This window comes from Lampetra fluviatilis, chromosome 9, assembly GCF_964198595.1.
Source record: "Lampetra fluviatilis chromosome 9, kcLamFluv1.1, whole genome shotgun sequence".
Lineage (NCBI taxonomy): Eukaryota > Metazoa > Chordata > Hyperoartia > Petromyzontiformes > Petromyzontidae > Lampetra > Lampetra fluviatilis.
In genome coordinates this window covers 7202962-7226603 of record NC_136283.1, presented here as the reverse complement: position 1 = coordinate 7226603, position 23642 = coordinate 7202962, and the positions used below count along the sequence as shown (strand labels likewise).

Below are 23642 nucleotides of genomic sequence, written 5' to 3'. Positions count from 1 at the left end.
AACGCACCACTCCCACCTTCCGTAGCCCCCTGTCTCTGAGCGTTCCCACTTTAATGTCCGCAACAGCAGCATCAGCCCCCATCCCTTGCATCTCTGTTCTTCCAATCGTACCTCCCCCCCCGCCTCACCGACGCCGCCTGCTCGGGGAAGCCACCACGACGCGTATTCGTGGTCGCTCACGACAATTAAAATTGTGCGAGCGTGGGGCGTGATCACCTGTCCGAGGCGCACGATGACACAGTTTGCATTTGCACAGTCACCAACGCACAGCGCCTCCGGTACTGGCAGATATTAGGATATAATAATACGGCTACAATAGCAAGGAAACAACCGTGTGTGTGTGTATATATAGACGACACAACTTATATGAAAAAATATCGGATATTTAATAAACATTACAAAAAAAATAATATAAGGAACGACAAGGCGACAAATTGAATTGAGCAGATAGCCTGAGGATAATTGATTTGTAGTTCAGCCCCAAAAATTAGCTCAGTTCACTCACCTATCGGGCTCACTTTCTCGTTGGCGGACGTCGCATTTGGTTCAGCGATGAGCGTCAATCAGAAGGGCAACGTCTACGAGTCTCACCAGAATTACGACAACGATGCGTTCGACGGCTCGCGTTCCGGCTCGCCCACGGGCTCGGTCCGCACAATGTCGGCGAGCAGCGCTTTCGGCGTGCCGAGCCACAAGGAGATGCTCACGGAGCCGGTCTCCACGGCGGGGGCCGGGCTAGCCCTCGCTGTGGCCCAAGACCAGCAACCGGGATGCTGTGGCAAGGTCGGCAAGGGCATTCGAGGTGGGTGTCTTGGCATTTATACATTGATTTGAAGCTTTCGTGACTAAACAATGTGCCAATGCTCTTTGGTTCTTTCGGTAAAGTCACGTAGGTAGAAAAATAATAGATCACGACGTTTCGATCGCAACGCAGGCAATCGTCATCAGGGTGAGACAACTACAGCAAGAAAAACTGCTGAAGTAGTTGTCTTACCTGATGACGATTGATTGTGTTGCGATCGAAACGTCGTGATCTATTGTTTTTCTACCTACGTGCCTTTACCGAAAGAACCAAATGTATGGATTCCTGCAGAGAATTCCTCACATCCGCGACCCGATTACCCACGACTCTGATTACCCGTGGTACTAGTATGGTCGGGAAAAAACTGCTATTATCAGCTGTCCTATTGCTTCCTGTTCGCTATTTAATTACAATGCATCGCGAAGCCAATTCCTAATATCCACGGGTTTTTTCACGAGTAAGATGAGTCACGCAGCATATTACTCCAATTACCCACGGGCTATTCACGAGTTTAAAGCCCATATCTAAGAGGAGTAAATAGGATCCGCAATATTGGCCCCCGATCACAGCGAATAAAAGTAGTTTGCGTTTACATTACTGTATGTTCTGGATTATAATCCGGAAAAGTTACAGCTGCGTCTTATAATTCGGTAGCTGTGTGTGTGTGTGAACCAGGATTGTTAAGTTTTATCACACTGGGCACAGGTTTGGAGTGCGTCTTACATTCCGGTGCGTCTCATAATACCAAGACTAAGCTATGTGTGTGTCCAGGAAAGCCTCGCAGAGTCTGAGTTCACACCTTTTAGTTTTCAAGACGCCCCTGCATTGAGACGGGATGCTGCCGCGGTGTGATAGTTATCACGCTGGACTTGCAATACAGGTTCGATTCGATCTCCCGGCGCGATAGTTTAAACTTTGCGCACGTGTCCTGAATTCTCCGCCTCGGTTGACGCCGGAGTTCAAGTGGCTCCACCACAGCAGATCGGCACAGGTCCAGTATGGTGGAGTAAATCGCGAGTACAAAACAAAGATCCCCCGTATAGCCTTAACAGACTGTAGGGGCAAGTGCTGTTAGCGAGCACCTAAGAAGGCCGGAACAGTACACGAGGGGGTTGGTGGCCAGCACCACGCCCGACCGTCTTTGTCTCCCTAGTGGCAATGTTTACACACCGCACCAGGTACTAATTTGAGGCTGAATCGACCTAGGGGAGGGCCCGGGACCGGTTCAGATAATCGTCACTGGTGTTGGCCGTGATCGGGAATCGAACCCGTATCGCCGGGTTCATAGCGCAGCGCGCTAACCGCTACACTACCGCTCCCCACCTCTTCACAAACGTTTGGTCAACGTGGAAGAGAAGGCCAAACAACGTGTCGAGGTTCTAGCCGTAGAGCTCTATCTAGTGGAGGCTGCTCCACCAGCAGTGGCGTGAGCAATCAATTACAGGGCTGCACCTTTACTTTTGTATTGGGGATGTTTGGTTAATTCACGCTTCGTGCATCTTTGCTTCAAGTGAAAAGCACGGATAGCACTCAAGATGTTCGCACAGGCGAGTTCACGAAGCAACTTGCTGCACTGCCATATCCTGCCCACTTCAACACAGCGGGTTTGGAAGTTTCACAGATCTGCGTGATCCACCAACCCTTTCCTCCAAACCACTGGGCTACAAGCGTGCGCCACCACGCCCTTGACCTATGATGGTGCAGCATCAGAACCGTCGTGAAAGGGGAACAGAGCGGATTTAATAGCGGATGCTTGGATGTATGTTGCACTTATTTTGCACCGTACCCAACCGTGCTAATCGGAGGTGCTTGACGCATATTTGAATTGGTTATTAAATATTCGCCCAAGTAGTTGTCAAATTCGGACAAAATGTCATCAATATTCGTTTAAATTGTGAGAATTATATCCAGAAAATGGCTTCGCAAACAAAACAAGGGAGCAATTCTGAACCAATGGTGAAAATTCCACATTCCAAAGATGGGAGTCAGCCTCTCCATAACACAACCACTGTTGGCTTTCCACAGACGGGTTCCCCCTTTTATCAAAACCACAGGACGCAATGGGCATTCATTGGATCGCGTCGTCTTCTGTAAAATTTTAGTTTTTTGCGCTATGAGATGACATTTCTTCTCGTTCCGGAAGACTAAACGCGTTTTATCGGCGTGTCTTCCTCGTCTTCCTCATAGTTCTTTGTTTCTTGGCTCTCTTGTCAAATTGATGGGGGGGTTTTTTCTTCTTAAAATCTGCAGGTCATGAACCGGCGATTGACACTCAACAGACTACCGTCTGTTCTTCATACCGAACAGACGTTGGGCCGTTACATTAAACAATATAAGTCCAGTTTATAGAGTGTATTGTATACGGGCCATCGGCAGCATAGGCCATTATGTGGCTAGTTCGTTGTCAAAACTATAACGTCGTGATTTATTTCATTTTATACCTACGTGACTTTACCGAAAGAACCAAAGCGTATGGATCCCTACAGTCACGAAAGCTTCAAATCAAGAAAGAAGAAGAAAACTAAAGGAACTTAGCATCAGTGCTTAATGCCTGGGAGCTGTTCAGGGCTGAGCTCCAGAAAATATTCCCCCCACCCCCACCAGCTGCCAGGGGGCGTGGTCTAGGTGGGGGCGTGGTCTAGGTGGGGGCGGGGTGAGGGGGGGGTCGGTTGGGGACCTCTGAAAATATCCCAATGAGAGATTACCACCTGGGTTCAATCCCCGGTCATGTGCGGCAGTGAGCACGAAGTCAGAATGATAAACATGTGTTTAGACCGCAGGGGGAATCCGATGAGCGACAAAGCTCAATTTTTTTCACGGATGTCCAGAAGCGACGAGTGAGATACGTTACAACGGCAAACAGCAGAACAAATAAAAAACCACACACACGACGCGATAGGAGGCCACTTCGGTCCGTGGTTCGCACGCGATAATCATTGGAAATAAAGTTCGGCAAGTTGGACGAGACATGTAGAGAAATACCGCAAAAAATGTTTTAAGGGAAAAAACCTAACGTTTCGGCCTCGTATACTTACCCTATCACAACGGTAGGGCAGTTGCCACAGTTGACTGGCTGTTGACGTTGCTTTGTGCTCGAATGCTGCTGCTGCTGCCACCGCCGTTGAGTTTCAATCGGCCACGTCGCAAATGTGGAAATACGCGCAATCGCGTCAAGGTAATTTCGGCGCTTTTTATGTTCTTGTTTAAACCTTTACGGTGAACTTAAGTGGGGAATTTTAAGTGTGGCTGTCTCAAGTTCACATTCAAGGACTGAGTTCATTCTGGATTTGAATCTAGACTTCAGCAAAACAACTTTTTTCTTGCTGTGGTTTTACAACCAGATGACGATTGCTGGCGTTGCAATCGAAACGTCGTGATTTATTTTTTATTGTATACTTACGTGACTTTACCGAAAGAACCAAAGAGTATGGACTGAGTTCATGTTTGCAACACGTTGCTGACGTGTCCCCATCTCCATCCACACCACCTCATCGCGACAGCGACGTTGTTGACCACCACCACTGAGCGAATCCTGAAAGGAAGCTGCGGCAGTGCGAAGTAGGAAACATCTGGAAGAAGAAGAATATAAAACACAGTTGATAAGTCTGTTGTTCGTAAGGCCCTAATTGTACTCGTCAACACGCGTTACATTGCGTACTCGTAGACACTGAAAACTAGGGTCTGGATTTGTAATTACAGTACTGCCCAAGTTTACATGCGTGCTACTTAACAAACATAACCATTAACAAGTAATACATATTAAAACAACTAATTTCTCAAAACACCTTACTTGTATTGTGTGTTTATATATCCACCAGAGTTGTTGCGGGTGATGGTAAAATGGTGAAGAGAGTGAATGTGGTTAATGAATTAAGTCCGACTAGTTTGCCTGCAGCAGCGAGTCACCGTGTAATGGAGGAAGGGATGAGGTTGCGATTATAGTGGCAAGCATCATAGAGTGGACACCATAGGATTAGTGTTATGGTTGGAAAGTGTTAACAATTAGATTCATATTCTTGGTTCTTTCCGTAAAGTCACGTAGAAGGTAAATAATACAATTAAAAACATATTTTTATTCATATGAATCCCTGCAGTCACGAAAGCTTTAAATCTAAATTAGATTACTGTTAAGAGTTAGTTGTATGTGTGTCGTCATTGTTAACTGTGTGTTTAGTAATGGAATTACGGTGAACTTCTTCTGCACCGTACGTAGCCAACCGTGCTAATCGGAAGTACGGGGATAAGAACAACAAGCTGAACACAAAAAGCAGTGTTGATCTGCTTAATAGTACGATTGCAGCGAGTAATGTTTACATATGATTTATGGTAGGATTACTGTATTACCATGGTCAGTGAGTTCCAAATATCACATTTGCTACACATCTGGAATATACCACAGACTCTTAGAATTCGGGCTTATATTTATCAGCTGGGGCTCTGTGGGGCTGAGCTCCTGAAAGTATTCGCCACCCTCCCAAGACATTGAGCCCTACGTTTAATACAGTCCGGCAGTATTGCACGATGCTTTCCATTCCAGAACCCCTGACTGTCAACATTGTCGTGTGTGCTGTCCAGGGTTCTGGGGGACGCGCCTCACCGAAGTCAATGCCACTCGGGAGCAGTACTTCAAGACGACCCTCCGTGAACTCATCATTTACGTCGTCTTCCTCATTGACCTCTGCCTGTGTGAGTTGAAGTTACGTTGCCAAATACCCACGGTGTGTTGTGCTGCAAATGTTACGGCCCTTCATACGAGTAGTCTTCCTGCCGTGATTGGCGCAATTTGCTCGGTGGCATGATATAGGGTTGTAAATGGTCCATGATTTATTAATAAATTTTTATTATTAATAAACATTTGTTCTCCCGGCGATCCAATTGATTGTCATGATTTGGAATAACGATTCGATTCAAGAATCAATTTTTTTTGTTTCAACGTTTTGTCAACGCTGTAGTCTCTAGTGGTAAGGAAAGGTCATGCGAACCGAATTTCATATAACATATACGAACCAGAAACCCCAATTCTTATAAATGCCACCCGATGCATGTATCATTAGCTTCAGCATTGATATTAATTAATTGATGCATTGTTAGACCTCTATTGTATAAGTTTGCACGTCAATAATAAGCATCATGCAACCACGCATCTGGTTTGCCCTTAGTCCAGTTTGAGTCATAAGTGTTGTATGCAAAGGGTCTTATTTACTTTGCTACTGTACCCATATCAGGGGTGGGCAATTGATGTAACTGAAGATGAAATACAAGCTACTGCGTACCATTTTCACATGGATTCAAATCTCTATCCACAATAACATGGGATGGAATCAAAATACACAGCAGGCAGCACGACATTTGCAACAGAAATCCACACCTCCGTGTTTCTGAGTCATGCTAGTACATGTAGTTTGTTTTATTTATGCTCAAATTACCAACCCCAACCTCGAATAATGACAACAGAGACATGCCCCCTTACAAACGTACAGAGCCCTTTTGAAGATCAACTGCTGGATGAGGGCCTACTCACACTTTGCACGTACTGTAGTATGGGTAATACGACCATACTTCGCCACGCCTGTCAGTACATGTTGACGAAGGCTCTGAGCATAGATGTTGGAGCATAACACAGTACAACAATGCATTTTGTTGCACTGCCCTTTATTGAGAACATAGCTTCGAAACAATCGACAGCACCTGCATGGTGATTTGAAGATTTCGTGACTGCAGGAATCCATACTCTTTGGTTTTTTCGGTAATGTCACGTAGGTATAAAATAAAATAAATCACGACGTTTCGGGCGCAACACTTTACCGAAAAAAAACAAAGAGTAACTTGGTGGTTGTCCACTTTCCAGGCCCAAGCCCGCTTAGCTTCTAAGATCTGCATAGATTCGGTGCATTCTGAGTAATTAGTCATAATGTGTCATAATTAGCATTTTATAGATACATAGACAATTATTTTACACAAAATGGCAATTTATCTTTCGTGGCTATCAGCTATCGTACACTGAATTTTACAATGGTCATATTTAGACATTTTTTAAATAACTTAAAGTATTTAAGGATACCTTTACTTTCCAGCATCTGATCATGAAACAAAACATGTTTTTGACGGAAATTCACAGGCCAACCCTGCTCAGAACACATACGTGTATACAAATATATCCTGATAGTAAAGTGAAACATTTTGTGGAAAGTGACAGCCTAACATTTAAATTGGCGTGTAATGTCGTTTCACTATTCTAGGTTATTTATAATACACAAAGGAGGTTTTATCTCTTAGCTACAGACATCACGTGGCAGTGAAAGCCCTGTCGAACAGGGCGCAGCCGTCTAAGGCACTAAACTTCGGACGGCTACTGTAGAGCAAATTGCTTGTTCCAAAAAATGTTTGCAGATAGGTCATGTGACCAAATGACGTCGGCACGGCTTTGTTGGTAACATTTGAGTTATGTGGGTAAACAGATAACTTGATCGTGTCTATTCTATTACCTGTCGACCAAAACAAGTTCCCATTGTTTTTTTTCTGTGAGGTTGACACAATGCGCTTGCTATCTTTGCCGCACAGGATGCGTCTCGTGTATCCGTTGAGCAATTATATAGCTTTACCTCGTGCAAACACGTAGGTTGTACTGGGAATGTGCACAGAGATCACATTTGAATGGCTAATTTCGCATGTTTCCATTCTATGGAGAAATGTCAACAGCACGTCATTTTGTTTATCTGCACAGCCAAGAGAGATTGTTACTATCAATTTATGCAGCCAATGCTGTTTTAACGCATGCAGTTTTAAGAGAACAAATGCCCATTGTCAACAGCGCTGTTATATCTGTAAAACACACGCTGCCCTGACGTAAATTGCCGCCAAAGCACCCGTTTAAAAAAAATAAACATCAATTTTGGCAGCATTTATCCAAAAAATATTGTTGATTTAATGTTTGTTTCTATGCCGAGCATTTGTCAATAACGAGTGGAGCGGTGGCGCAGTGGTTAGCGCAACTGCAGCAAACCTGGCGACGTGAGCTTTAATTCCCAGCCACGGCCAATATCAGCGACAAGTGCTATTTGTACCCGTCATGCATCACCATTGACCAGCGTGGTGAAGTATGGTCAAACACACCTCCACGACCGACACGGTATGAAAAGGGCTTCATCCAACAGCAACAATGAGATGATAAACAATGAGCTCAATAAACATTTTACTACGGGGGATCTTTCTCTTATTCCTATAAAACACAAATAGATTACTGATATTCGTTAAAAGTGGAGCTTTTTTAAATCTTAAAGTACAAAAATGTATACATAGTCTCAGTGACAAGTCAAATAAACAGTTTAACGCAATGTGGGTTCATATTACAAAGCTATTATCTCTCTCAAATTTAGCAATCTTTTGAAGAACGTAATCAACCAGATAGGGTGTTGACTGTTATGTTAGCCGACTCTCTGTGTTGTATTGCATTATATTTCTAAGTTTACGAGGTTTGTTTTCTCTTTCATTTGTACCTGATGATAATTGCTTGTGTTGCAATCGAAGCGTCGTATGCTATTATTTAATTTATTTTTTCTTTCTACGTGACTTTACAGAAAGAACCAAATAATAATTCCTGCAGTCACGAAAGCTCCAAATCAAGTTAGCTATTATTAAGTTTATTAAATCCTAATTGTCTACTGTTGACAACCACGTAGCCTGGCAGATAAATGGTTTACAAAAATGTCTAATGGGTCGTTCATAAATGACGTCACGCACCTTGGTGGGGGGGGGGTCAGACATTTGTGACGATGTGTGACGAGGGAGGGGGTTTGAGAAATGTGACGTCACGTAAAAATGCGCAACTTTAAATAAATATAGACAACACGTTCTACTTAATTAAATATACTTTTAAATAAATGTTTTCTCCTACAACATCAGAGTGCAGCGCCACATTAAATACGCACTACAATGACAATAGTTTAAAGCGATTTGAACGATGTTTTATTTTTTTTGGGGGGGGAGGGCAGAGCTTTGTGACGTCATATTTGAGGGGGGTCTCACTTTTTCTGACGCCGTGTGACGAGGGGGGGGGGGTTAAAAATCGTCCAAAATCGCGTGACGTCATTTATGGACGGCCCCTAACGCGTGCCGTTGATTTGTGGGTGCAGTGACGTTTGGGATGATGAACACCAACACGTACTATTACACGAAGGTGATGATGGACCTATTTGTCGAATCCCCGGTCTCTCCGATCGATGGGACCAACTTCAACAGCATCAGCAGCATGGACGACTTCTGGAAGGTGCGACCCTGACACTGCGATGGTTGTGGATTGCGTTCTCGCGCGTAACACGGGACAGGCACGCGATGCGTTATTGTTACAGATACAACGTTGAATCAGTGCGAGGGTTATGGTCAGAAACATCTGACGTTGTTATACATACGGTGGTTACCCACGCAATCACTATCCAGGTTCTAAGCTTCTGAGATGTGAGGTGGTCGGGCGCATTGTGGGGTGATTTGGTCATCGGCTAATATTTTAACACACCGTGCACCCTAAGCAAACACGAAACGCATCAAAACAATGCATCGAAGAGCCTTGACGTTGCTTCTCTTTGCTCCCCTGAACGCGTGACCCCACTCATCACGACAGGTCGTGCAAGGTCCAGTGCTGGACGGGTTGTACTGGGAGAAGTGGTACAACGACGAACAGCTGCCCGTGAACCAATCGTTCATACAATACGAGAACGTGATGTTGGGCGTGCCCAGAGTTCGCCAGCTCAAGGTGCGCAATGGCTCCTGCACCATTTATTCCCTCTTTCGGAACATCATCCCCGGATGCTACGATGGATACTCGCCCGGTGAAGAAGACAAAGACACATTTGGAAAAGGCACAGGCACAGCGTGAGTTACTGATGTCGATCTGCGTTAGACACTTGCACACGGACGACGTGTTTTCAAACGTCAAGTAGGTAGGAACCGGTTCGCACAACGATTTAAAAGTGAGGTTTCATATTCCTAACCGGTAGATTTTCCTCTAACTACAAATGATTTTGCTGGAAGACGTGTATCGTTCTGCTTGCAGCGGGGAGCAGCAAAGGTTGTACAAAGTTGAGATTTTATCTGGATGAAAAGACACATTGTCTTGTAAAGCAAATGTTGGTGGTGCACCTTAAAATGCACCTTAGTATCTAGAAAATACTGTATAACCAAAAAATATTGCGTAAAATTTCCTTTGCAAATTACAAGTTTGTTGTCGGAGTGGGCATCACTCGAACTGCAGTGATATCAGTTTAACACGTAGGCTTTCACGACCAATATCATCCATAAGAGTTTTTTTGGGTTAGATCGCGTAAATATATAAATGTGTCGTTAAAACCCGCCACCACCCGACACAGCGAACTCCTAAGGGTTGTCACGTAAACAGAACGTGGCCAATTCGTCACTAGTACAGCACAAACCACAGCAGTGATCTGTTGGTCATGACTGCTCACTAGAGACGCCGATTGATGGATAGCTGAATTGCAATATTTTTTGTATTCATCATCAGACTGATATTTATTCATTAAATGTTTGTCTTTGTCACCTGACTAGCATTGGTGATTTAATATATGTTCCTCCCTCTTTCTAATTTGTATTTGAGAACCATATTTCATTCTTGATTTGAAGCTTTCGTGACTGCAGGAATCCATACTCTTTGGTTCTTTCGGTAAAGTCTCAGAGGTAGAAATAAAATAAATAATACATAATATTTCAGCAAGTAGGCCTACTTCAGCATTTTCTTGCTGTGGTTATTCCACCTGATGAAGATTGCTTGTGTTGTGATCGAAACGTCGTGATTTGTTTTATTGTGTTTCTACCTACGTGACTTTACCGAAAGAACCAAAGAGTAACCATATTTCATGTGCATGGTCGCCTTCTTCTGCACATGGCCATCGTTTTGAGACAATGCCAATTGGCAATGAATGATCAATGAACGTTATTGTGATTATCATCTTAACAGATGGAGGTATTGGTCAGAAGAAGAGCTATCTGGGTCATCCCACTGGGGACTGCTGGCTCAATATAGCGGAGCCGGCTACTATAGAGACCTCTCGCGTCGCAAGAACGAGAGTGCACCGATGCTGCAGGAGCTGAAGGACTTCCTCTGGCTGGACCACGGAACTCGAGCCGTTTTCATTGATTTCACCACCTACAATGGGAACATCAACCTGTTCTGTGTCGTCAGGTGTGCTTTTGTTGTGCAAGTTGTCTGCAATGAAAGGAAACAAAATGTCGCAGAACTGTAAAAATACATTTGACGATTCCATGTTCGTCACATATATGTAGTTTGGAAACTGTCGTTATATTTTCGGATACAACTACTTTAATTGGTATCTTTGCAGAATGCACATGAAATGCTCTTGTATGTCTGCATACATTGGCAGGATGATTTGAAAATGCAATGTGGTACTAATAACTAGATTTGAGCTTTCAGTATTTTTTTTACATGAATGCCACTTTAAGTAAATTTTTTAGATTGCATTTGTAATGTCATGTTTATTACACTCCGTTTCTCTTTGGCTATACGTGCACTACACTACTTCGTCAAGCGAATACGATATCCCTCTGGCACCATTATGCCGAGCATTGATCTACCTACAAAGCGTTGTTTCAGTGTCGCACTTACTGTGTAGCACACAGCGTAATTATTCTGCTGCAAATCGACGCAATCCTTTTGAGCCACACATGGCTGGTTCGTTTATGCTTGACGTGGCCGAGCAGAAGCAGGTTGCCACTCGTTGCAGAGGTTCGCAGTTCGAGCCTTGAGGCCACCCTCGTTCAACAGCTCGACAGTGGGTGTTTAAGATCACGTGACATTATTCTAAAAAGAGTAGGCCATGTGTGCTGGTGGCACAGTCCAAATTTTTTTTTACATAACCACAAATTATTTAACTGGATAAAACCGCGTAGGAACATCGCTCCTAACCGGCAGACTACATCCGTCCGCGAAACAGCAACTCCGTGATAGCCTCGTGCTGTCTGATTGGCACGAATGCCACATGTACTAAATTAATTAATATTCTTGCTCCCAGGCTGGTGGTCGAGTTCCCTCTCACCGGAGGGGCACTGCCCTCATACCAGTTTCGCACCGTGAAGCTCATCCGCTACGTGAGCGCCTTCGACTACTTCATCATGGCGTGCGAGGCCATCTTCTGCTGCTTCATTCTCTACTACATGGTCGAAGAAGGCCTGGAGCTGCGTCTCCATGGCACGAAATATTTCAAGAGCGTGTGGAACTGCCTGGACATCATCGTGATTGTGGTGAGCATCCTCACACCACCGGAATTAGTACCACACGTGCAAAGGCACTCCTCATACGATGTGTGATAAAAAAAAATGATATTAAAATGAATAAAAAATAAAAAAATAAAAATCATTTAAAAATGTAGTAAAAATCAATATAATTAATTATTTTACTTTTTTTTATTTCATTTTTTTTACCTACGTGACTTTACCGAAAAAACTAAGAGTATGAATTCTTGCAGTCACGAAAGCTTCAAATTTAGAATGATGTGTGATAATGTGTAGCATTGTGGATGCTCAGGCCGTGGTTGTCCACACTTCTAATTCTCTCCCTTCTTTATGTTCAGACTCAAGATTTTCGTTCCCTCCGATGACATTGACTGGTTCTGTCCTTATTAGACTCCCTCTAGATGTTCCCACCCCTTGCCATTCCGTCATCCTCTTTCTCCGGTTGTATAGACTCGAGATGTCGTCGTCTCAATCGATATACATCGCAGTTGCAATCCACCCTCTGCGTGCAGTCATGGTGGTTGAGACGGCTCTGCGTGTTGTGTTGCACCACTGCTCAATCTCTTTTGTTTCAATTTAGTGTTGTTATTTGTTTTACCTGAATGTGCCATGGATGTTTCTATGTTTGGCCCGAAAGGAATTTTTCGGTGATTAAACTTTTTAGATGCTGCACAAATTCAAATGATCGTTATTTTGGTAAATTAATCACTATGGTACAGAATCCGTGTCATTATTACACCATAAGTAGAGAGTGCATTTGACATTAGAACCTTTCTCATGCACATCATATTTTTGCAGCTATCGATGGTCGCCATTATCTTCAACATCTGTCGAACCATCGCTGTGAGTAACCTACTCGGGGCGCTGCTCAATGATCCCAACATCTACGCCGACTTTGAATTCCTCGCCTTCTGGCAGACACAGTTCAACAACATGTTGGCCGTCAATGTGTTTTTTGCCTGGATCAAGGTGAGCGGTTTTCACTTGCCCGAACAAAACATTGCTTTGATGCACGGGCCTTTTGCGTTATTTTCTTCATGAAATCATATTATAATTGCAGTGCATGTCTGCCTCACTGGGGACTTCGGATATTGTATTTGAAAAGGTCGGATTATGGGAACATCTATAAAAAAAATGTTGGTTACATTGTGTACAAATAGACACACTTCTTTATACATGGGGGAAACAACTCTATTACGGTTACAAAGTGAGTGAATGTACCTGAAATGAACGAAAGGTCAGACTTGAAAACATCAATACAAATGACAGTTACAGCATGCACAAATACTCCACTGTGTGTGAAGAGTTAATTAATCACGGCGGATACATTACAGTCGTATATGCGATGGACAATACAATTTCTATGCTGCTTAGTGCAATGATGGACTGCCAAACGCACTTTGACTTTCTCTACAAATCACCCGAAAATTAAATGTACAATGATGGCTTCTTGTGCAATCGCGCCCTTAGATCTTCAAGTACGTGAGCTTCAACAAGACCCTGACGCAGCTCTCCTCCACGCTGGCTCGCTGCGCCAAGGACATCCTGGGCTTTGCCGTCATGTTCTTCATCATCTTCTTCGCCTATGCGCAGACAGGATACCTCGTCTTCGGCTCTCAAGTGGAGGACTTCGGCAGCTTTGTGAACTGCATGTGCGTTTGTTGCAGCACCTTGGTTGCCATGGCGGCGAGATGTCAACTACCTCGCCTGGTATACGGGAGGTCGCAGGGTTCGATCCCCAACCTGACGCCTGCTGCTGCTGTATATTTGGAGTTTGCGTCTCTCTCATTATCACGGTGGCTAGGAGATGTCAACTACCTCGCCTGGTATACAGGAGGTCGTGGGTTCGATCCCCACCCTGACGCCTGCTGCTGTAGATTTGGAGTTTTCGTGTCGCTCTCCCAGTGGTCACGTGGATTATTCTCTGGGTCCTCCCGTTTTCCCCTCCACATTTAGAAACATGTGTTTATAGTATTTGGCTGCTATAAATGTCAACATGATACGCCACTTCGTTGAGCTATCATTTGTGGCTTGGTCGCTTCATAAAAAAGAGCTATATAGCTCAGTGGGCCTTACCTGCTAAAATAAAAAAAGTTCATAGTTTAAAAAAATAGTTAGGTAGTTTCAATACTCTGCTCAAGATGCTTGTGCTATCGTCAAAGATACGTATTTGTATGTATAGGGCACTTAAATGCCTCAGAAAACTCAAAGCACCTGACATCACATCTCATCTCAACAAATGGCCTGCTATATCTTCTTGGTTCTTTCGGTAAAGTCACGTAGAAGGGAAATAATAAAAAAATAAAACATAATAAAATAATTCTCACGACGTTTCTGATTCAGACGCTGTCTTTTCGACAGACCTGTTCTTCACCTGAGGACGGCTGCTTGCGTTGTGGCCGAAACGTCGTGAAAATAATTTTATGATGTTGTATTTTTATTATTTTATTATTTCCCTTCTACGTGACTTTACCGAAAGAACCAATAAGATGAATCCCTGCAGTCACGAAAGCTTTAAATCGAAATTTGGCCTGCTATAGTCTAACCAAGGAGACCCCCTGTGGCAGCAGTCTCTGTTCGGTGCAAGGTTAACCCACCGTAAGTCTGCCAGTAGAGGGCGATGTTGCTATGCGGCTTTTCACAATTTATAAAATTTGGACTGTTAAGCTGGCACAATGACATTGCCGCACAACAATATGAATATTAAATTAAATGTATTGCTTTCAAATATTTTGTATTCGTGTAATGGCAATACAATTTCATGGTGATTATCTCATCAATGGATCTTTGCTGTCAATAAGCAAATGCATTACATCTTGACTTAAAGCTTTCGTGACTGCAGGAATTCAAAGGCATTATTAATAGTAACTGAAACATTTCCAATTGCTTAAATTACAGCGTCGTGAAATGCAGTTGTATTTAGGTGCTTTCTAAATCTAAATGGCATTATATATTAATACATATTAAGGGCTACGTTGTGGGTGGCATAGGGTTGTGCAGCACTATGTATTGTTGTAATGTACTTATTGCTGCCCATGGCTGTGCTCCGTGCCTTCACCAACCACATGGCATGGGGAGGCCCTCATCCAACAGTGGCTTGATAAAGGGCAGTACGAATACTATGTTTATACAAATGGCTGTCTCAACAGATTCACGCAGTTCCGCATCATCCTGGGCGATTTTGATTTTCATGCCATCGAGAACGCCAACCGGATCCTGGGCCCCATCTACTTCACCACCTACATTTTCTTTGTCTTCTTTGTTCTGCTGGTGAGCTCTCCATGACCTGAGTCTGAAGCCAAAAATGTGCCGGATACAGGAACTTAGAGGAGCCAACACAGACTGCACCGTGATATTTGAGCCAATAATATAAGCTATGTGATGAAGCTTGAAGGCATTGAAAACAAAACAGTCGAGTATTAAATGCTGACACGTGCAAGCACCCAAATAATTGTTACGTATGCCGCATTTGTATAGTTCACTTATACAAAACGTTGCTTCTTAAAACACTAACCATCGTCATTTTCAAAAAATTCATTCTAATCATAGCCAGTCCTTCTACATCACCGCTAATTCAGTGTATGGGCTTTTATTTAATATCAAAATCTTTCCTGTTGTAGAATGTTTGTGATTCTGCATTGGCAGTGATGCATAAGGACAACTGACACAAACTCACATTTGTCAATACCATTGCCCTAAAAGGAAACAATATTCAACGGGTGACATTTTGGAAAATGGATTTTCTTCATAGCAGTGAGCTAGATAGGCCAGAGAGAGTGAGTGATTAATCGTTGGATGCAATGGAGCCCTGTAGAGGCCAGCAATGACTCATGCCTGTTTGTTTGATGCTCTGCAGAACATGTTCCTGGCCATCATCAACGACACTTACACGGACGTGAAGGCAGAGCTGGCGGACACGAAGGACGATTTTGAGTTTGGCGACTTCTTCAAGCAGGTGGGTGGGGTTCTCTGATGTAACAAAGACACACACCTGAGGCCTACGAGACTGAAGGACAGGTCAGGATGGTTTAAACGTGTAGTGTAGGACCTGAGATCCACTACCAATGACAAACGTGGCCAATACAGAGACGCTGAAATGCTGGAGGATGCAGCAGGGCCCAGCTATGCAGAACATTTATTAAAATAACATTACAGGACACTTGCTTAGACTACAGAGCAATATGTGCCACACAACGTCTTCCAAAGGGCAATGATTATAATTCGGTCAAACTACAACACTCGTGCCCGAGGCCCTCCTGCGCTATGGCAACGGCACTCCCCGAGCTCACGCGCGGCAGAGATGACCCACGCCAAGAGCCGTTAACGAGCGGACCCAAACACACAACGCCCCGAGCATTCCACTCGCGGTCCTTAAATAGGCCCCAAGGCATAAAGTGCCCTTCGATCCGCAAATACTTGATCAGACCCAGAAACCTTTATTATGAATATTGGTCGCGAAAGCCTACGTGTTAATGTGCATATTCTTGTCAGAAGGTGCTATGACTCGCACCACTCGCCTATCTCCCCATGGATTGTCTGTCATACGGTCCCCTCCTCTAGGTGACTGCACGTTTTTATCTGAATTGCAAAGGCAGACTCACTCTCATTGGCCGAATTACGCGTTTGCAATGGGTAAAAAAACTCCAGCTTGTCTCTGGGCCACAGAATGGACCTCCGTGGCATCACCACGTGGCGTCGCTGCCTCCCTTGATCCTTTACCCCCCCCGCCGCCCATGTACCGACAACAACGTACTGAAGCCTTTCCCTTCTATTCATGGTAAAGGGGAATTGTGGTACACTTCCCGAGGGAAGACAGGCAGTGTAGGTCTACCTTTCAATAGTGTTGTTGCAAGAGCCTCTGTTTAACTTGGTCAAGAGAGTTGTCAAGGGTTTAATGGTGATCGTGTTCCCAGGACATTGCAACCTTTGAAATGAGCTTTTGCACATCAAACACTGCTTGAATAATTGGGAGGAAAATATTCAGCAAAATGTATACTTTGGTCCATTAAGCTAATTAGAATGATTATACCTTATGCAGATTGTTAAATAGCATTAGATAATGAATGTCATGTAAATAGTCTTAATAAGGTGGAAGTTAATGAATTGCAAGGAAGTCGAATGAAGCAATGAATGCAGATTAATCACACTTCAAACGAAAATTGGTATAATCAATTTAAAATGATATTCATGTGAATATTATAATTATATTGAGCCCAAATAAAACATATTTCGTTTGCACTGCACACTGAGGAAAGTTACTTATTAATGCACTCATTATAGCGCCCTTCTTGATCTCAAAGTTTCAAAGGGCACATCTTGCCACACATTTATTCTGGCAATTTCTGTCTGGTTGCCAGGGTTACAAGAATATGCTGAACAAACTGAAAATGAAGAAGGATGACATCGCAGATATGCAACGTGCCTTGGACTCAGCTGGAAAGCACTTAGAATATGACATCTGGCGCAAGAATCTCAAACAGTATGACTATGTGAACATTGCCAACATTTAATGGGCTCCCGGAATGAATTACAAAAACACCTAACCATGCTTGTACTATAACCTGTGTATTATACATTAGATTGCACATTGTAGAGGTGTATGTTGAAATTATTTCGCACCATACATCGCCAACCGTGCTAATTGGAGGTGCGGGAATTTGATTAACCTCCCTTGAAATGTTATAAATTGTCGCGATTTAGCATCGCAGTTCTGTTCGAGAATTGATTCTGTTTTTAAAATCACGGTGAAATGGTAGCACTTCTAATGGCTGCACGGGTGACCCGAAGTCATGATACCCAATGCATACGAATCTAAAAAATATCGATTATGATACCTGCGATCGATGCTTGTATCGTGAGCTTAAGAATCATTATGAATCGATGCATCGTTGCATCCCTATATATTTGTGTTAATGTGCTTCACACTTGATCCTTCACTGAATATTGCTTGGCTGTTTCTTAGGTGTGTCGTGAACGGAAATTTCAGGATAAAAAAAACCCCTAAAATTAACACATATACACAAACCAGTATGTGCATTATGGATCGTAAAAATTGAGTGTTTTATTTTATTTCACTGCTATTTTACCTTTGCTTGTGTAAATGTACATCTTCTTGGGTCTGTCGGTAAAGTCACATAGATAGTTTCAAAGAAAATAACAAAACATAACAAAAAACTACAACGTTTCGATCGCAACACAAGCGGTCGTCTTCAGGAAAAGGGGGGTTAAGCGACCTACGTCATAGGTTTATTTTATTTTCTTTGAACCTATTTACGTGACTTTACCGAAAGACCCAAGAATATGAATTCCGGCAGTCACAAGAGCTTTGAGTCAAGATTTAAATGTACATAATTTTCCAACTGACAATTTGCCTTCAACGTTGTATCACTATCATCATCAGGCTAGGCCACTCTGATGAGGAAATCGCAGCTGCCTTTTCCAAGTTTGACAAGGACTCGGACAACGTGTTAGATGAAGATGAGCAGAAACAGCTGAGAGCGGAGCTTGAGGGACAGAAGGTAGCCACATTCCCCACACCACTCACCATAAACAGCATGCAAAGATCACTTATTGTGAATAGAAAACAATGTATGGATAGTATATATATTGTTCACCAACCCGCACTTACCAGCATGGGCAAGCATGGGTAAATAACTCTCATAACCGACAATGGTGTGGGGAGGCCTTCATCCAGGGCTGCCGTGTCGACTAAGTGCAATTGTTTGACCATACTTCCCCAATCTGGTCAGTGGATTCATTATTTAACACGTATTTATCAAAATCTGTGGTCGCATTTCTTGGCTTTATCGCTAGATAAATCAAGCTGTGTAAGCACTCCTGTAACAATAAAACAGCCAAGATGTGACTGCTGTGCTCGGGAAATGTTGTGTTGCGCACAGCTGCACTTCACTCGTTAAGGTGGCATCTGTACTTCAGATTTTGCTCAGCATTGAGCCGCTTCTTTTTTTTTTCCATTCACGTGAATTATCATCTCCTTGGCTGCAGGATCAATTAAATGAGGATATTGAGGCTCTGAAAACCATGGATAATTCTGGGAAACCTGGAGATGCATCTCGTGTGACAAAGGATGACTTCAACAGGCAAGTTGACATTGACAGCACACGAACATTGACGGTTTTCATCAACATGCCAGTACACTGTCAACCTTGTAAGGTGGGCTAGAGATGGTAGCTCATGATTTGATTCTTCAATCAATTTGTGTCAGAGTTTTAAGTGTTACCTCTTGTATGCGTGATGGGTTTTTGGTTTTCTCCAACATGTCAAACACTCGTTGAAAAACCATGTTTATTAACGGTGAAGCTTTCCAGGTTAAATATAGGCCATTACTATTGTTACGATAATTATGATTGTTATTGTTGTTGTATTCCATGATCATATACTGATAGTATGACACAATTTGCCACGTGAAATAAATGCCACCATGGCTTGACACTGTTCTGGCAAACACCGACATATGGTTCGTGACACGATGACCGCCTTGCTAATTCTCCCCACTCACCTGCGCCCGACTCTCTACTATAGGCTTGCCTCCCGGGTTGCTAAGATAGAGAGCTCCATGGGCAATCTCATGTCCAAGGTGGAGTCCCTGCTGACCAAGCTCGAGATGGACACACCTGAAAACAAAGAACACAACGTACGCAACAATTTCCACCAGGTATGGACAAACGACATCCAGCAAGTATAAGTATTGTTTGAGTTTGACACCGCGTCAAGAAATGGGCACGCGTTTTTATGTACAACACTGTTAACAGTGTCGAGGTGGTGTGTCACTCACTTATCTGTTGTTTATACTGGTAGTAACCTCCTGGTTACACCAGCCCACAGGGTATTATTCTTCCCGTCCGTCGTGCATCCAAAAATGGGAGGGGTGGGGCTGGGTGGAGAGGGGAGGGGAGGGTGGGGAGGGGCTGGGTGGGGAGGGAGGGGCTGGGTGGGGTGGGGAGGGGAGGGTGGGGAGGGGCTGGGTGGAGAGGGTGAGGAGGGGCTGGGTGGGGAGGGGAGGGTGGGTAGGGGCTCGGTGGGGAGGGTGGGGAGGGGCTGGGTGGGGAGAGGCTGGGTGGGGAGGGTGGGGCTGGGTGGGGGTGGGAGGGGTGGGGCTGGGTGGGGAGGGACTGGTCACCCCATGGTGCCCTTATTAAACTCAACGTTTAACCTACTCACGCCGGCTTGTGCCCACCCTCACAGTTGGGAATATTTGCGGAATACACCACGCCGCCGTTGACCCTGGCCATTGACTGAGCAACCCAACGTTTTTACCAGCTCCCTGCGCAGGAATGTGTTAACCCAGAGCTACATGTATAAATTCTGTATTCCTCTGTTGCCTAATCTATAGGACAACCAAAGAGGACATGTGTGCTTCGTAGTATCCCCGTAGCATATGCACACATGCAGTTGGTGCTGTAAATAAATAACACCAGCCTCTTTTTTCAGCATGGGGCACTTTAGCAGCAGGAAATTTTTGCCGTCATAAACTTGAAGCACTGTGGCCTCATTTGCTGTCCTGTGTTGTTGGAAAAAATATGAATGGCAGCCATTTGTCAATCAAGGCTTCCCCACACCATGTCAGTCATGATCATACATCACCACACTGATAGTGTGAGTTGGTGAAGTTAGGATGATCAAAACCGGTTCAGATATTACTCGCCACCGATGTTAGCCATGGTCGGGATTCAAACTAAGCGCATCGGGTTTAAAATGCAGAGCTATAACGACTGTTCCACTGCTCCTATCCCCTGTATATATAACCTTAAAGTAACATTCTACGTGTATTCATTAAAATGAAGTAATGTTCTTATTATTCTTTCAAGCAACGGTCGCTTGTGTTGCGATCGAAACGTCGTAGTTTTTTGTTAATTTTATTATTTTTTGAACCTATCTACGTGAATTTACCGAAAGACCCAGAGAATATGAATTCCTGCAGTCACAAAAGCTTTAAGTCAAGATTTAATGTTCCTATTTTTTTATTGCGTTCATAATTTTGCTGAATCTTTTTCTTCTTTTTTTGTAGAAAGAAAATGACAATAATAAGGACAACATTCTGTGATTGTCAGGGTGAGTGCGACGTTTATGTTTCATCAATGCAGTACGTAAAATATAAACACAAAAGAGCATACTAACTTTTTTTTTTATGTACAGAAATTGTATGTTGGAATGTATAATGGGAGAGGATGCAACACGTGTAAATTCACATCAACCGATGCACAGCTAAAAACACCCCGAGCATCATACGTGATACACCATGTTGTTCACAAGCACCTCCACCAACCTGGTTTATTGCACCGCCTGCAAACGCCATGCCCTCCTCTACATTGGAGAAATTAGTAAATGCCTACGCAGTAGATTTTACCAACATCTGTTAGCTCGACGTGCAGACATTGTCCACACCATTGGCTGGTCACTTCCACAGTGGAGATCATAGTCCCAGTGGCATGGATATTAGAGTCTTTGATGGCCGGTAAAGAGCAGCATTATAGTTATGAAGTAAATCAATGAGCTCACCTTCTAACTTGTTGATGTCTCTTTTTTCAGGATGGAAACCTGCAGAATACCAGTGGCAAGATACACGTGACCAACATCTAACAATATTTAAGAAGTCAAACACTGGCCCATAATCTATTCCAAAATACAACATTAACCTGATCCAAAACAGTCATGGAATTCTCAGTTCACAATAAAATAGTTTAAACCCCTTACGGATCCCCAATAAATGATTGGCTCCTTAAATTACTCTTAATATAATGCCTTTAAAGCCTCTAGAGAGGGGATCTCGCTTAAGCTCCCTGTAGTGGAGGCCTTTCCACCAGCAATGACGTGAACAAGCAATTGCAGGCCTGGGATGTTACCTTTCATTTTTTAAGTCTACATACACTGTGTGGTTTCGGTGTGATGATCACATCCCATTGATCACATCGAAATGACATGTTAAATCTAGGCCTTTACCGAAATGTAGAGAAAAGTATTTCGAATTTAGTGAACAAGTATCAAATGTGCAGCAACTGTATACATTACAACAGCCCAGTGTGATAAAATAAGAAGAGACCCACCTCTCCACAGTAGAATACCTCTATGGTAATTAAGCAATATAATTTTTACTATTGAAATGCTAACAAACCTATTGTAAATCTGTAAAAGACTCCACTGCATTTTATGCATTCATTCAGTCAACCACATTTGAGGCTTACTTAATTATGTGACTACGATCATTCAAAGAGTCATAATCCTTTTTTGCTTTAAAGGTGCCAATTTTAAAAAATAAAATTCAACAGGGCATTTATTGACTAGGGCCCTGCCAAGGGCATAGTTGAAATGAGGGTGGGGATTTTTAACTGGTCATGCTCGCTTTTTTGCAATGTCAGCAGATTTGGCATACAAAATATAGAAATTATAAGCTCAAGTGCTCCTGTGAATACAGGTGTTTATGAAATAACTTGAATAGTTCTTAGCAAGTTTGTATTTGAGCCCTAAGGCATTGGCCAGAATTGAAAAAACATATCAACCGGTATCACCTGTTTACAAATTGGTGTTACATCATAATGGATATATTCAGCCCATTTCCACATTTCTAGATATGAAGCAGCCCACCAAAACCTGCTCTCCATGGCAATCAAACTAATAAAGTTGTGCTCTTGCTAATAGGTGACAGTTTTTTTGTATTAGCAGCTTACAACCCTGTGGAGGCAATGATTGGTGGATCACACATGTTGTGAAACTCCCTTTCCTTTGGGCGTCGATGTGCCATACCCTGGCTTTCCACGAGAAGGCAGTACTGCAAGTGGACTAATCTCCATTGGTGTCCATCTGTATGGGGATGGAGTATTGCCCCTCACGTGTGGTTGGGTTTTCTCCAGGTGTTCCGGTTTACTGAAACTTGTATAATAACTAATTTATTGGCATAAACATCTTCAAATAAAAACCCAAATGCAGGACCCTCCTGAAAAAAGAGTCATTTGACTTAGCGTGGCTTCCCTGAATAAATAAAACAGCACTTTGTGTTCCAAAGAGCTATTTATAAGCTATTATATGACATTGGTATATCCATGGGCTCAAATGTCAACATTAAACAACACTAAATCCCAACTCCGAATACACGATGCTATTGCCTATTATCAAATGGAGGTGAAGTGTGCAGATATGCAGGTAATATATGAATGGTGGCATCATAGACAACATTATTTTCATACTCTTTGGTTCTTTCGGTAAAGTCACGTAGGTATAAAAAATAAAATAAATCACGACGTTTCGGGCGCAACACAAGCGTCCGTCATCAGGTGGGAAAGCATGGCCTGCTGCTGATGCAGTCTGTTTTAAAACAGTCTATTTTTAAAGTGTTCATTGTGAAGTCACAGACTGTTTTAAAACAGACTGCATCAGCAGCAGGCCATGCTTTCCCACCTGATGACGGACGCTTGTGTTGCGCCCGAAACGTCGTGATTTATTTTAATTTTATACCTACGTGACTTTACCGAAAGAACCAAAGAGTATGGATTCCTGCAGTCACGAAAGCTTCAAATCAACATTATTTTCATAGAAAAAACAACTGATTGCCATTATTCAACTTCAA

The 23642-nt window shown here is 43.2% G+C and overlaps 1 protein-coding gene across 1 annotated transcript; it reads left to right on the top strand.

Annotated features, from left to right (window-relative positions):
• The first annotated feature begins 552 nt into the window (after positions 1-552).
• On the top strand, positions 553-21696 carry LOC144934063 (polycystin-2-like protein 1). Its single transcript, XM_078859434.1, has 16 exons — positions 553-802; positions 5378-5488; positions 8935-9068; positions 9420-9670; positions 10770-10994; positions 11842-12070; positions 12860-13030; positions 13532-13713; positions 15211-15331; positions 15918-16016; positions 17419-17540; positions 18462-18579; positions 19067-19161; positions 19604-19736; positions 21090-21133; positions 21611-21696. Exons 1-15 carry the CDS (start codon positions 553-555, stop codon positions 21123-21125), a joined length of 2277 nt encoding a protein of 758 aa, XP_078715560.1. The 3' UTR covers positions 21126-21133; positions 21611-21696.
• Positions 21697-23642: the final 1946 nt, after the last annotated feature.

What these genes read in the sequence shown, in the direction of transcription:
- LOC144934063 (XM_078859434.1), top strand. Translation starts at nt 553, where the DNA reads ATGAGCGTCAATCAGAAGGGCAACGTCTACGAGTCTCACCAGAATTAC. An exon ending in GGTCGGCAAGGGCATTCGAG is followed by an intron (nt 803 to 5,377) that starts GTGGGTGTCTTG and finishes TGTGCTGTCCAG; the next exon opens with GGTTCTGGGGGACGCGCCTC. An exon ending in GGAAAAGGCACAGGCACAGC is followed by an intron (nt 9,671 to 10,769) that starts GTGAGTTACTGA and finishes TCATCTTAACAG; the next exon opens with ATGGAGGTATTGGTCAGAAG.